Consider the following 15,200-nt stretch of genomic DNA (forward strand, 5'->3'; position numbering starts at 1 on the left):
TGCTTATAGCACAAGGTTATAGACCATGTGGCAATATATGGAAGTGTAGGGAACAGTAGTTTTCGTATAGGCACGTCTCAAACTTGATCTTGTCTTTTCTTTAAATCAAATTAGTAATCACCACTAGCTAGGTGAGGAATCTGGAACAATTTAATTCTATCTACTAGATTTAGATTATCATTCAATTAACTCTTCGTGATCGAGCGAAAGAGGCTCTCCTAAGAGAGAGGCACGTTAGACCTAGGAGGGGGATCATGATCCCCACCAAGATGCACTAACGTTTGAGGTCCCCTCCTCAATGTCAATGGCACATTCCAGTCAGTCTCTCCTCGTTGTTCTCACCATTGCCGGTGTTCAAACCGACACTCGTCTTTTCTTTTTTGCAAAATGAATTTTCTAGCTAGTGAAAAACAAATTTCCAACCTTACTATTTTAAGAAGCTTTCTTGTAATTGTCATGGTTGGCCAATTAGCCCTTCCCTGGCTGTTCCCACCAATGCCTGTGTTCAAACCAACACTCGTCTTTTAAAAAAAAAAATTGATTTTTCTAGTGGAAAACAAATTCTTTAATCTTCTTCGTACTATTTTATGAAGCTTTCTTGCAATTTTCATGGTTTGTCAATCCGTTTCTCTCGTTCCCACCACTACCTGTGTTCAAACCAAAACCCGTCCTTTTTTAAAAAAAATTTTGAATTTTCCAGTGGAAAACAAATTCTTTGATCTTCTTCATACTATTTTATGAAGTTGTCTTGCAAGCATCGCAGTATGATCCCACTAACTCCGGTTCATGCACTTTCATGGATTTCTGATACCATGGTGACAAACCATCTGCTCATAACGAACAGATCCATCTGCTCTTTTTATTATACAGGTGCCTAGTTTCTGCTCCTACCCACTTCTGATACGTGCGGTGTAATACTGCTGCGTCTCCTAGCCAAAGGATTTTTTACTGTAAAAATGGACAATGGTAGAGCAATAGCAGTGGTTTTTGTGAGCAGAGAATCGGGATTTTGTTCACTCCTATGTTGTTGCCAACCCATCAAGTTGGCTATCGAGGAGCACACTTTCATCTGATAGTGTTCTAAAATATCCACTGACCAAATATACATAATTGTGAAATCAATGCCATTGCTAAAATCTAGCCCATAACGAACACAAAATCAGCATGATTACATTAAAGTTAACATGATTGCAATTGTTCACAAACAAACATGGAGAATCAAAACTTTTAGTAAATAAAGCTCTCTTATATGGAACAAATAGTTGTTTGAGGTACACAAATTCACAAGCAAGAGCTGCTCCTATCACTTTCATTGCCAATCACCAAAACTCTCACTCGGCTTCTAGTTTTACTCTTGCAGCCTTTTCAGCCTCATCAAGCACAAATTGTCTCAGAGATTCCACTTCTCTAGGACCTGCAAATCATACATGACATTTTTAACCTGAATACTACGGCAATGAACAGCAGTACTGGCATACAATGTTCTTATAATAGAACGATTAACTAATCACTCACACCATAAAGAACTTGAGAAAGGATGATTTTTAGAAAAATATTCTTCAAAATCAATTTGATTTTATGTAGGACAGATCAATTATGAATAGTTACTTGATAAAATAGCAAATTCATAAGCACTACTGTGCTGATTGATCAGTACTAGGTAAAATAAACTTGACACTTACGTGAAAATAAATCTTATAAAGATTTTCAATTAGAACCTAAGTTTAATGTGTAAAATGTGGTTTGAAAAATAACTACAAAGAGAATTAAAGTGAAATGGATAAGAATTGACAGGGAAAAAAAACTATTTAACAAAAATAAATGTGATAAAAGATCTTAATACAAATAGCAATATAATCATATATAGAAAGTTCATTGAAGGATGAAAGTCATGCAGTTGAATTCCAAATAGTTAGGAATTAGGGTTTGCTTGTTTTTATTGATCTACGTTAACTTTAAACATCATAATATTAGTAAATGTATTACAAATGGTTATCCGCACATGTAAGTAGGCATGGACAGAAATTGGCCCAAACCAAAACTTGGGTTTCTTCAAATTTCGGTTTAGTTTCCTGATTTTAATATAATTTGAAATACAAGTTCAGATTGTATTTCAAGTTTAACATAAAATCTAAAAAAACCCAAACCATTTCAAACATTATAGCATATATATCTACATATCACATGTGTATCATATATTATAGCATATATATCATAACACAGAATCCAATGGAATCCAAGAAGCCTAAGAAAAAAATACCAAAGCCCTATGAAATGCATTGAAAAAAATTGGATCAGGTTTTTCAAAAAATTTAGGTTCAGTTCTTGTCACACCATTCTGGTACGTAATTCAATAAAAATTTAAATTTCTTTGCATGGGCATGAAAAGATCCTTTACAGTTGTGGAGCTCAATCAAAAAGCTTAAAACTTTAATTATACAATGCGATTTAATTCACCACCAGAATTCATCTCCGAACAAAAATATAAAGGAAATCTGTTTCTCCAATAACAAAAATGAAGACTTAATATCTTGTTTCACACACAAAAAAAAAGGCTTGCCATGATTCTGAATCCAATTTGAAAATTAAGGCTGAGTCACTAAAAGTTGGAAAAGAATATAAAATAATCAAGGTCTGCTATCACTAGCTAAGGGTTAGAGGGATATTCAAAAGAAAGGCAATTTTTGTGTTATGAGGCACAACCTGTTAAGGAAGATATCTTTCAAGAAGCACATCAATCAAGATTTGCATTGCATCCTAGTGGTACCCGAATGCATCGAGATATAAAGCAGTCATATTAGTGGAAAGGCATGAGAAAAGATATTGCAGATTTTGTAGATCGGTATTTAGTTTGCCAATAAATTAAAGTAGAACACCACAAACTAGGGTTACTTCAAAAATGGGAGTATGCTACTATGTACTTTGTAGCAAGGTTAACAAGGATTCGAGACATATTTGATTTAGGTAATAGTTAATCAATGACTAAATTAGCACATTTTCTACTGACCCGTAGGACCATAAGACAAACTCTTTAGATCATCTGGCAGAGTTATATTGCAAAGTGATCCCTAGACTCCATGGCATCCCCCTTAGTATCATTTCTGATCAAGACACGTGTTTCACTTCCAAGTTCGGGTTGATTTCTAGAAGGCGTTGGAAATTGAATTGCACTTTAGCTGTGCTATTCATCATGCACTATCCAGACTTTAGAAGATTTTTTGTTGTGTATTGAATTCTAGTTGTAGTTGGGAGGAACACCCGCATTTAGTGGAGTTTTCCTATAATACTAGTTATTATTCTGTTATTCAGATGATACCTTTTGAGACACTATGGTAGAACATATAGATCTCCTATCTTTCGGCCAACTAAGTAGGATGCTGAGTTAGTGAGGATTATCAGACGAAGACCGCTGACGGCTCAAAGTCAACAAAAAAAGATATGTAAACTATAAGTACCCGTGGTAGTTTTGATGTGATCAACCAAGTCAAGTTAGGTCCTGTGTATTTGATCCTTATGTCTAAGTGTGCAGAGCTTAGAAATACAAGAAGTTGAGCGGAAGATGCAACTAGCGAGAAGGATGACACAGTATTAGGCATGCAGCCGAACCACGGTAACTCTTCTTCTTTCTCTTCTTTTGCTCCTTCCTTGTGTTTGCTCTTGTTGTGTGTCTCTATCTCATTGCTCCGCGCAATCTCTTTCTCTTCCTTTTTATCCGCATTAGAGATTGAGAGGTGTTGCCCTCTCTTTACGGAACAATTGGTATCAGAGCTACAGGTTTTGACAGATTTCTTTAACATGTCGGGGACGACTTCTGCGAATTTTGATATAGTGAAGTTTAACAGAACCAGGAACTTCGGATTATGGCAAAGAAGGGTCAAGGACTTGTTGGTGCAATAAGACATGGTGAAGGCGCTAAGAGAAAGAAAAACGGAAAGCATGGAGAGATCATATTAGGAAGAACTTTAGGCGAAGGCAGTGGTTACAATCAGGCTTTGTCTTACGAATGATGTGATGGATCACGTCATGGACGAGGAGTCACCGGTGGCAATTTGACAAAAGCTGGAAAGACGGTACATGTCAAAGTCATTGACAAATAAGCTAAATCTCAAGCAAAAATTATTCGGGTTGAAGATGAGAGAACGAACCAATCTGAGCCAGCACATCGACTTATTCAACTAGATTGTGAGTAATCTAAAGTGGGTTGATGTGAAGATTGAAGATGAAAACAAGATGTTGATGTTGTTGAATTCTCTACCTTCATCTCTTACATACGAGAATTTGATTACTACTTTGATGTGGGGTAAGGAAACTCTTAAATTACAGGAGATTACTGGTGCATTGCTAGATTTTCACCAAAGGAAGAAAACAAGCGATAAAATTTCTCACGGAAGACTTGTGGTAAATAGCAACCAAGAAGTAAGAGCAAATCTCGATATGGATCAGGTAGACAACAAGGCTCGTTCTAAGTCGGGGAGGAAGAAGGTGATCACATGCTACAAGTGTGGAGGCAAAAGTTATATGAAGAGAGATTGTCCAGAGACAAAGAAACATGTTGCAGAGAACAAAGGTAGTTCGACAACGTCTGTAAACATAGTTGAAGAGGAAAATTCAAATAACGATGATGGAGATATGCTATCAGTTATGTCAAGTTCAGAGCAACTAACGAATACATGGATCTTAGACTCAGCATGTTCATATTACATGACTCCAAACAAGGAGTGGTTTGACACCTACAGGGCAGTGGATTCTGATTCAGTGTTGATGGGAAACGATGCGTCATGCATAGTTATCGCCATAGGGAACGACAGAATCAAGATATTTGATGATGTGATCAGAATCCTATGTGATATCAAATATATACCAGAGCTAAGGAAGAACTTAATCTCACTAGGCACACTAGATGGTATTGGTTGTAGTTACAAATCAGTAAGCGAGGTGATAAAAGTCAGCAAGAGAGCTTTGACGATAATGAAAAAACAAAAGTTAGTAGGGAACATCTATAAATTGATAGGGACTACAGTTGTAGGTGGAGTTGCTTCGGTGGAGTCTGAATCAGACAGTACAGTATGTGGCATATGCAGCTAGGGTAAATGGGTGAACGTGGGATGCTAGAACTTCAGATTTGTTGAAGGGTATAAAGACGTGCAAGCTTGAATTATGCAAATTTTGTGTTATTGGGAAACAGAACAAAGTGTAATTCAAGACGGCAACAAACAAGATGAAGGGGATTCTAGACTACGTACATATTGATCTCTAGGGACCAACCAGTGTAACATCACGTGGAGGACACATGTATTTTATGAGTTTTATTGATGATTACTCACGAAAGGTCTAGGTATTATTTATGTATCAGAAGTCAGAAACTTTTATAAAGTTTAAATTGTGAAAAACTGAAGTGGAGAACCGGTCTACAATAGGACTGAGTACACAGATTCAAAGTTTCAAGAATTTTATGAGCAACATGGGATAATAAGGTATTTCTTGGTTCGCAAGACACATCAACAAAACGGAGTAACAGAAAGGTTGAACAAGACAAACATTGAGAAAGTAAGATGTCTCAGGCTGAATGCAGGGCTAGCAAAGAATTTCTGGATAGAAGTAATTAACATGGCATGTTATCTCATTAATAGATCACCAAGGGCAGCACTAGAAGATAAAGTATCAGAGAAAGTATGGACAGGAAGTCAAGTAGATTACTTTCATCTTCGAGTTTTTGGATGTCCAGCTTATATGGGCATATCTAGTGAGGAAAGATCGAAGCTGGCAGTACATTTTTCTAGGGTATCAGAAGAGATGTGGTGATCAGCAGAGATGTGGTGTTTGACGAAAAGGCTAAGCTACAGCATACTCAGGAAGAAGGAAAGAAAACACCATAGAGCAACATGGATTAAAATGTTGTGCAGGTGGAGCTAGAGATTAATGACTCTGATGATTCTAGCTTAAAGCACACGGAGTAACGTACTATAGCTAGTGGTAGAACGAGACAAATCGCAAAACCACCCACCAGCTACGGATTCGAAGACTTGGTATCTTATGCACTTATCACTAGTAGCGGAGACCCTACGCCTTTTCAGGAGGCAACACACAGCTCTGAGAAGGACAAGTGAACAGGTGTATGGCAGAGGAGAGGGAGTTGTTGGATAAGAACTAAACGTGGGATCTAGTGGAACTTCCTGAAGGAAAGAAAGCTATAGGGTGCAAGTGGATATTCAAGAAAGAAGCAATGTCAGAGGGAGAAGAATTGAAGTTCAAGACTCGATTGATAGCAAACAAGTATTCACAGAGAAAAGGAACTGACTATGAAGAAATTTTCTCTCTAATGGTAAGACATACGTCAATTAGAACGGTGTTGGCTTTGGTGGCACATCACGATTTGCAATTGGAGCAAATGGATGTGAAGACGGCATTTCTTCATGAAAATTTGGAGGAGCAGATTTTGATGTCACAACCTGAGAAATTTAGTTAGCCCGGACAAGAGCGGTTGGTTTATAAGTTGAAGAAATCACTCGATTGAAACAATCTCCTAGGCAATGGTACAAACATTTTGATTCATATATAATTCAAAACGAATATAGGAGATTTGAGTATGATTACTGCATATATGTGAAGAGCTTTGAAGATGAATCATTGGTTTTCTTACTACTATACGTAATGACATGCTTATTGTTGCAAAGAGGTCGACAAATTAAAGAGAGTACTAAGCAAGGAATTTGACATGAAAGATTTGGGAGAAGCTAAGAAGATTCTTGGGATAGAGATTCACAGGGATAGAGCTGTAGGGAGATTATGGTTGTCTCAACATAACTATATGGAGAAGGTGTTAGATAGGTTCAACATGAAGAATGCAAAGTTAATGAACACCCCTATCGCATCACTTCAAGTTATCCAAATACACAATGCCCAAAGACGAATGATGAGATCTAAGAAATGTCAAAGGTTCCTTATGCCAGTGCAGTTGATTATCTAATGTATGTCATGGTTTATAAGAGACCAGATTTGACGCAAGCAGTTAGTAAGGTGAACAAGTTTCTCTTAAATCTTGGTCGGCCACATTGGGATGTAATGAAGTAGATTTTCAAATACTTGAGAAATACAGCTGATTATGACATCATATTCAGTAGACAACCAGAAGGGGAGCCTTGGCGCAACGGTAAAGTTGTTGTCATGTGACCAAAAGGTCACGGGTTTGAATCCTGGAAACAGCCTCTTGCAAAAAGCACGATAAGGCTGCGTACAATGGATTCTTCCCCGAGACCCCGCATAGCGGGAGCTTTGTGCACCGGGCTGCCTTTTTTTTTATTCAGTAGACAACCAGAAGATCCTTCAGTTGCTGGGTACGTGATGCAGATTATGCAGGAGATTTAGATGGCAGGAGGTCTACTACAGGATACATGTTCACTGTAATAGGAGGGTTTATCTGTTGGAAATCTATGATACAATTTATTATTGCATTGCCTACTTACGGAGTCGGAGTACATGGCAGCAGCTGAAACAACGAAGGAAGTTTTATGGCCTATAGGGTTGGTCAGAATTAGGTGTTCAACAAGGTGGAGTCAAGTTATTATATGATAGTCAGAGTGCTATTTATTTGACGAAGAATCAAATGTAACATACGAGAACCAAGCACATTGATGCGAGGTTTCACAAGATCAAAGAGCTTATTACTTCTCGGGAAATTCAACTTGAGAAGGTTTACACAGACAATACTGCAAGCATGCTGACAAAGCTAGCAACCACAGAGAAGTTCAAGCATTGCTTGAAGTTGATCCATATCTCTAGATGCTAGAGGAAGGAAGCCCAACCCAGAGATCCAAGTGGATTTTTGTTCAGATACTCAGTGTTCTTCGAAGGGGTGAATATTAGCCAACGCGGAAATTGTTGACGGGTGACTCATATTTGGATGAAGGTCAATGCGATGAATGTCATGGAAGATAAATTTTTCGTAATAAAATTATATTACAATTTTATATAACAATTACGATTTTTCATAATAGAATTCTACTGCGATTTTTCATAACAAAATTCTGTTACGATTTTACCGGGTCTGGGGTTTATGCACTATTTATAGAGATCATTGTAAACCTATTGTACAATCACAAGAATCATGGAATATGATTCAATTGTGTGGAGAGAATTCTAATAAAACTTCGACCATTTTTATGGAGTAGGCACGCTGCCAAACCACGATAACTCTTCTTCTTTATCTTCTTTCTCTTCTTCTACTCTTTCCTCGTGTTTGCTCCGTTTGTGTGTCTTTGTCTCGTTGCTTCACGCGATCTCTTTCTCTCTTCCTCTTCTTCCGCATTAGAGGTTGAGATGTGTTGCCCCCTCTTTACGCAACACACGGGAAGGGAGTCGATGAGCTCGATACGTCTAAGGGACAAGGTGCTGCGGAAGAGTAAGTTGACGAACGAGAAGGAAGCGCACGATGCTTCCAAGGGACAAGAAGCCAGAGCGGAAGACTGCTCGAGGAGAGAAGGCCGGAGTTGAGTTCGAGTGAGCTCAACTCTGGAAGGCTAGAGGATCACCCAAGCAACCGGAGAATAAGGCAGTGACCGGAGAAGGCACCGGATGGTCAGCATATGGCTAACCGATTCGAGCGCCTGGACCACTTTGGTGTTAAAAGGGTGTCTCGACGCAGTGGATTAACTTTGGGTCCATGTCAGCAGCAGTCCGGACACTCGAGAGTGGATAAAAAATTATCTTCACACTATTGCGAGGCCATTGCGTAAAGATAGAGTTTGCCATGCTAGGGGTGCCCAGATAGGGAAGGTCCGGGCGCCCAGACCGTGCTATGTCAGCAAACGGTCAGATCTAACCATCTGGTTATAAATAAAGCCCTAGTCTCAATAGTTCAAACAACACTTTCTGTATTCGAGTTATTTACTATGTTCTTCTGTCTATGTCCTATATGAGGCTTCTCCTCCTCTGACTCGTGTCGAAGGAGTTTGCTACTTGAACTTCAATTGCCTAAGATTAGCAACCTCTCCAGTTGCAAACCAAGTAAATCTTTTGTCTCATACTTATTTTTATGCATTTTAGTTTCGTTATTTAAAGTATTTGTCTTAATCAAAGACAAAAGTTTCAGAAAGGGTATTTTTATAATTTTAGACAATTCACCCCTCTTACCGACCGTCCGGGGACCTAAAAGTGGTATCAGAATGAGGGCGCTTCAAACAGACTAACCATCGACCGAAACAAAGAAATCAATGGTCGGACCAAGCCTCAACTCGCCAAAGTTCGAGGGAGAGTTCGCACATAGGAAATGTCAAATTGAGGTATTTCTAAGAACATATTTCAAAATTCTTCTAATAATAAAGTACGATTTTGTAGTTCCTAAGGATCAACAAAGAGAAAAGAAAGAAGAAAATCAATGGACGAAGAAGGAACAAATTAACTTCGTAGCCAACAGCAGAGCGGAATACCACTTGCTAAGTGTATTACCACCTCAAAAAGTCAACCGCATCGGAAGTTACACCTCGGCCAAAGAACTCTAGGAGAAATTCCTGGAGTTCCATGAAGGCACATCCAACGCAAAGCTTACAGACAGGATATTCTTCGAAGTAAGCTAACAAACCTCTGCTTAGAAAAAGGTGAGACAATGGATCAACTACACGCGAAAATCAAGGAGACTGATCAATCTCGGCAAAACGGTAACCAACCAGGACTCGGTCCGCGGTCACATCAATATAATTAAAAATGTTCCTTTCTTTTCTAAAAATTCACCATAATAGTTACCTATGGCCTCAATACTTCTTTTCTTTATATTGTTTCATTAGTTGTCGAATTAAATAGTAGCATCTTGGGTAGATCTACTATGGTAGATCTACTAAGTAAAAAGCCAAATTGATTCTTAGAAATGATCATCCTATCTCTCTTATTCTCATCTTTTCCATAACTCTTTCTTAGCATGACTCGTCAACTTAATCCCTTCTACAATTAGAACAACATTTTAAATTTCTTTTATTCCCATAAATAGGTACTAAAATTTCTCCTCCTTTCCGTAATCATCTTAATTCTCAAAATTTTATCAAATACTTCCCTTAATCTTCAAAATCTTTCAAATTTTAATAGGAGAATCATCCAACCGTACACTTTTAGTGATCTTCATTTTCTTTAAAGTTTATTTGAGTTCACTCAATCTAATATTTTTAAAAAAAAATCTACAATACTTAACTTTACCATAAGTTTTAATCTCTAAACCCAAATTAGCTATACCTTGAACATTAAATAGTTATAGAAATAAATTTTCAATCTTTCCTTAATTGAATTGTCATAAAAAAATCTTGTGATTTTCATCTTTTATGCATCTAAACATTTACTAACTCTATGTTTTCTTTCCTAGCATTAGCAACCCAATAAATATTTTTCTCCTCGTCCATAGTTCTCAGGTTACCAATCCTTAAAACTTGCTATGCATATAATTAATTTGGCTTAATTGTCTTTTGCACTTCTTCACATCACTAACACCTCTCCTTCGTCTTAGATGATTCATCTCTACCTTTACACATTACAAGAATTGATTTGCTACATTTTTTAATTTATTTAACATCAAAATCCTCATTACATTAGTATCATCTCTTCATTGCTCAGTCCTTTCTTCATTCTATATTAGAAAAATCATATTATTCTCCTTAAAATTCAACCATCTAGTTAGTCTAAAACTAGAAATAAATATCTTCTTACTCATTTTTAAGACCTATCTAATATATTAGTCGATGTTAATTAGTCAATCATTCCTCAAGTATCACTTAACGAATTTTACACATAATTCAACCTTCCTAGTAGGAGAAAACCTATTTGACTATGATTGTTGCAGCTTAAAAAAAAAATCAAATGCCCATATTTCTCATTAAATAAATATTACCAATCATAGAACATAAGATGTAACAAATATGAAATCACATTACTCTCTTCCTTTCTTTCTACAACTCCAAAACCTCTATACTCATCTTCATATTGCTCATAGACTCTCCCTATATGTCCATTTAAATCTTGTTCAATTACAAGTTTCTAAGTTATAGTTATATGCAAGCAATTTCAGTTAGGCTTTTCTAAAATTTCCTTTCAATTTAAATTAATTCAAAACCACTTAAGCAGCACTAACAATTTACAGCTTATTGTAAGATCAACAAAGAGTGGACACAACTAAAACTACATCAACAACAAAGGAGAAGTCGATTTAAAGTTTTAGATGCCAAAATAAATAACCAAGTACCTATGAACAAAAATCAGTTTTGTTGTAAAAGTACCTTTGTATTTTGCAATCTCTTCACCGTCATAAAATATCTTGAATGTAGGGTATGAGTGGATGTCAACTTTGGTGCATACAGGTTTGTTCAAACTGCAATCAACTTGCCCTATCTCTATCTCATCTTCACCTTCCATTGCCTTGCCCAAGTCCTCCCACAGTGTTCCTAAATTCTTACTTTAAAGATTTGATAAATGATCAAAATAATGTAAACCTTTAGGTCAATGCAATAAAAGTTGATAGCTACATGAAAGAGAGAAAATTGAACTGTGTATTACCAGTATTTACACCATGGCACACAAAATTGCACAAACCAAATAGTGTCCTTTTCCTTCACCTAAATAAGAAAATTACATTCCAACAGTTGAAGTTGTCTGATGCATGAGATTCATTAGCATAGCTACAAAACAATTCCAAACCCTAATGAGAATATAGCAAATATATTACTGATGATGCTCCGTACTAAGCATGTTCATGGAGAACCTATAAAAACTTAACCCAACCAGGTTCGACCATTCCCAAATTTGGGTTGTAAGTTCATACCAAACATACATAACTATAAACGCCATATAGTTTCCATAGGATTGAAATAAACTGTAATGTCTGCATATTGCATGTTCATCCATGTCCAGGAATTGTTTTAAAAAATTATAAGAAAACTTATGATGTTAATCAAGTTATTTGGTTTTCTCAAAGGAAGTTAAACATAAAGGGCTTCATAAATTCAATTTATAGTAGCTACTAAAAAGGACAAGTATAATTGTAGTTACTATAAAGGATAAGTATCTAAGCTATATTTATTGTGATACGATTTAGATAGTTCAATTGTAAATAATAATTTCACAAAGTTAGAGTAACATGAAAGGAGACACACCAGATGGACATAACAATTTTGAGTGAAATTCAGGGTAGATTTAAAGATACTTAATGGTTATTTGACTAAGTAGAATCGTAATAAATTGGGAAGCGCTCGCGGCGGGCGGCCAAGAAACCCAGCTTCCTTGGTTACAAGTAAAGGGATATACAAGACATTACACAAGGGAGGTGATAAAAATTGTTTCTACAATATCATCTACAAGGAGGAGAATAAAATAAATGGCTAAATAAGATTCTGTATTTAGACTCCACATCGTCCATCGTAGTTAGATCTACATAAAGACAAAGCCTTGTAACAAGTGAAAAGAATATGTTAGAAGCTTAAATGAGTAACAGAAACCGAATCGACCGTTCGGCAGTTTTTGACTGTAGTATTGAAATTGAACGTCGCCATAAAAGTTGGAGGATGAGTATAAATTGGTTACAAGGCGTCCTCGCCGCGAATCGGCGTGTCCGATTGAACACAGTATTATGAACAAAAACAACAGCCATACAAACTTTACCAACTCAGATTCCTAGCATAATTATCCCCGTCCCCCACCCCCCAAAATATAGAAGTTCACAAAGAGGCTCGAGATCGAAGAGAACGATATGGAAGCGCACCTTGTCCGCGAAGGTTTCTTCAGTGAGGCTTATCACCTCAGCGCGCGTTCGTAAGCAAGGGCTGCTTAAGAATAAGAGAAGGACGAGAAAGAAGTAAGGCGAATTCCGGCGGTGATGCATCCGATCCATGGGAGGCTCTTCGCTCTGACGATGGTACGTCCCTCGTTTTCTCCTAGGTCTTAATTGTGATTGAACCGAGTCAGGAGTCACATACTTTGGGTCCCCAGCATTGAGCGGATGCCTATTATTATTACGGTTTCGATAAAGATGCTGAGCTTAGATTGTAATTTAGATATTCATAATTTAATTTCTCATAATAAATTTATAAAAAAAAAATTTAAATAAAATACGTTTCATAATTTATTATCAGAATAATTTTATAGATCAGATTAATTATTTCAATAACGTTAATTAGATTTATCATTTTTTTAATATGACTGTGATATCAAAAATTAAAAATCTCACTCTAACTTTGATATATATTTAATTTATTTATTTTTATTTATATTTTTCACTCAGCTTTATTTATAATTTTATTTACTATATACAATATTAATTAATGTTTTAATTTAATATTTATAATTATATTAGTATTTTAAATTTTATTTACGGATGACCTGTAACGAGAAGGACATCAACCGTAGTGACATTGTCGAACCTCGCCTCTATTCGTATCTATACCGAGCTCTTCAAAACAACTCCTTGAGTACAACCTCTTCTTCAGAAGTTACTAGCCACGAGCAAGAAGAGAGATCAAGAGGAAGAAGAAGGAAGCACATAAGGAAGAAATTCTTCCTTGTGGTGGTCACGGTAACAAGGAGGGGAGCCTCCTTGTTGTTGGCGGTGGGAAAGAGAGGAGAGGGAAATGAGGATTGAGTTTCTAAAAGTCAATCAACCAAATAATAAAACTTCTATCTAATTCTCTCCCAATTACATCTATATATAATCCTCTTTAATGAGTTGGAATAGAAAGCTCAAATCCAACCCATTATCCCTTAATCAAAAATTAGCCCATTGACTCCTTGGTTTGATTCACAACTAAACTAAGTTGGTTCATGAATGTTGGAGCAATCGACCCAAGTTTGATCGGTACGATCATAGTTTTGATGTGTGTGTCAAAGAGTTTAAGTTAGACTTTCATATTGTTTTGATATGTGCTTGAGTCATCCAGGACTTGGTGAAACACACATGAAGAGCTTGGTGCGGCTAAGCTTGGGAAGCTCATCCTATGGCTCGGGTCCATGCGATCGGTGAAGGATGGTGCATTCGAGGGACCGTGGACGAGGAGCAACGGAATGAAGCTAAAGGAAGCGGACTTCAAGGCAACGTGAAGGATGGCACGAAGAGGAGTCGCGGGCTCGGGTACATTTGAGGGAGGAAGGTCAAGGAAGAGGACTTCAAGGGTGATTCCGGAGAAGATGAGTGTGAGTGTGTAACCGGGACCAGTCGACTAGTGGAAGTTGCAGTCGACTGGTCCAGTTGACTATGCAGTCGACTGGGAGCGAACAGAAGCATTCTGTTCGCTCAGCCAGCATCGACCAGTCGATTGGTAGTTTTACCAGTCAACTGGTAAGTAACCATTGGCAAACCGTTGGAACTGCGAAGTAGCTGTTGGCTACCTCCAACGGTAGCACCAATCGACTGGTGGAAGTATCAATCGACTGGTGCCAAGATGAGTTGATATGTTTGATCAACTCTTTACTCTTATTTAAGGGAAGCTTTGGGACATGAAGGAGGTTACTGATTATTGTTGAATACTCCTTTGCCATTGTCGAAAGCTTCCAAGCCATTCTCTTCCTCCTAATCTAAGTCACCGAGAAGGAGTAAGCTCTAGTCGGAGATTGCCGGGAATTGATCCATGGAAGGATCAAGGGTTCGTCCACCTCAAGGACATGCCGTGGAGTAGGAGCAAGCAATCTCCGAACCACGTAAAAGAATTGTGTTAGCGTTTGTATTCTTGCTTTGCTTTATTTGTTTTAGTTTTAGTATATTCCGCTTGCGCACTAACCTTGTAGAGAAGATATCGATTTGGGGGTGCCGTCTATCCAACCCCCCTTCAAGCCGGTCACCGATCCCTTACATAATTCATGATTAAATCAAATATGGTTCAACTCTACCATAAGAGATGTATCCCATATGTGCTTTCATCATGACAAATATTTTCATATTTATCTTATGTATGATCTAACCAAACATTTATCTCTTGATCTAAGAATCCTATTCTTTAACTTATTTTAAGTCTTTTAGAGACTCGTTAGTGTGTGTGACCCAATAGGTTCCCAGTTTATCTTGGTCATTCATAATTAACTACTTAATTATAGAACGATCATGAGTAACACCTAATAGTACATCATGATCCCCAATTAGTTAGAAAATCATAGTTGATCTTAGAATTAATTCTAAATCCTTTAGTAGCTACAGTGAGTTGTGCCTTGTTGCTTTCGCTTGTCTTATACCCACTTGTTTAGGA

The 15,200-nt window shown here is 37.3% G+C and overlaps 1 protein-coding gene across 1 annotated transcript; it reads right to left on the minus strand.

The window, feature by feature from the left end:
* Positions 1-1,145: 1,145 nt before the first annotated feature.
* LOC121984353 (protein disulfide isomerase-like 5-1) lies at positions 1,146-12,964 on the minus strand. Its single transcript, XM_042537243.1, has 4 exons — positions 12,731-12,964; positions 11,530-11,588; positions 11,253-11,428; positions 1,146-1,414 (listed from the first exon to the last, which is right to left on the minus strand). The coding sequence occupies exons 1-4, from the start codon at positions 12,857-12,859 to the stop codon at positions 1,332-1,334; spliced, it is 447 nt and encodes a 148-aa protein (XP_042393177.1). The 5' UTR covers positions 12,860-12,964; the 3' UTR covers positions 1,146-1,331.
* Positions 12,965-15,200: the final 2,236 nt, after the last annotated feature.

Source organism: Zingiber officinale, chromosome 5B, assembly GCF_018446385.1.
Source record: "Zingiber officinale cultivar Zhangliang chromosome 5B, Zo_v1.1, whole genome shotgun sequence".
Classification (NCBI taxonomy): Eukaryota; Viridiplantae; Streptophyta; class Magnoliopsida; order Zingiberales; family Zingiberaceae; genus Zingiber; species Zingiber officinale.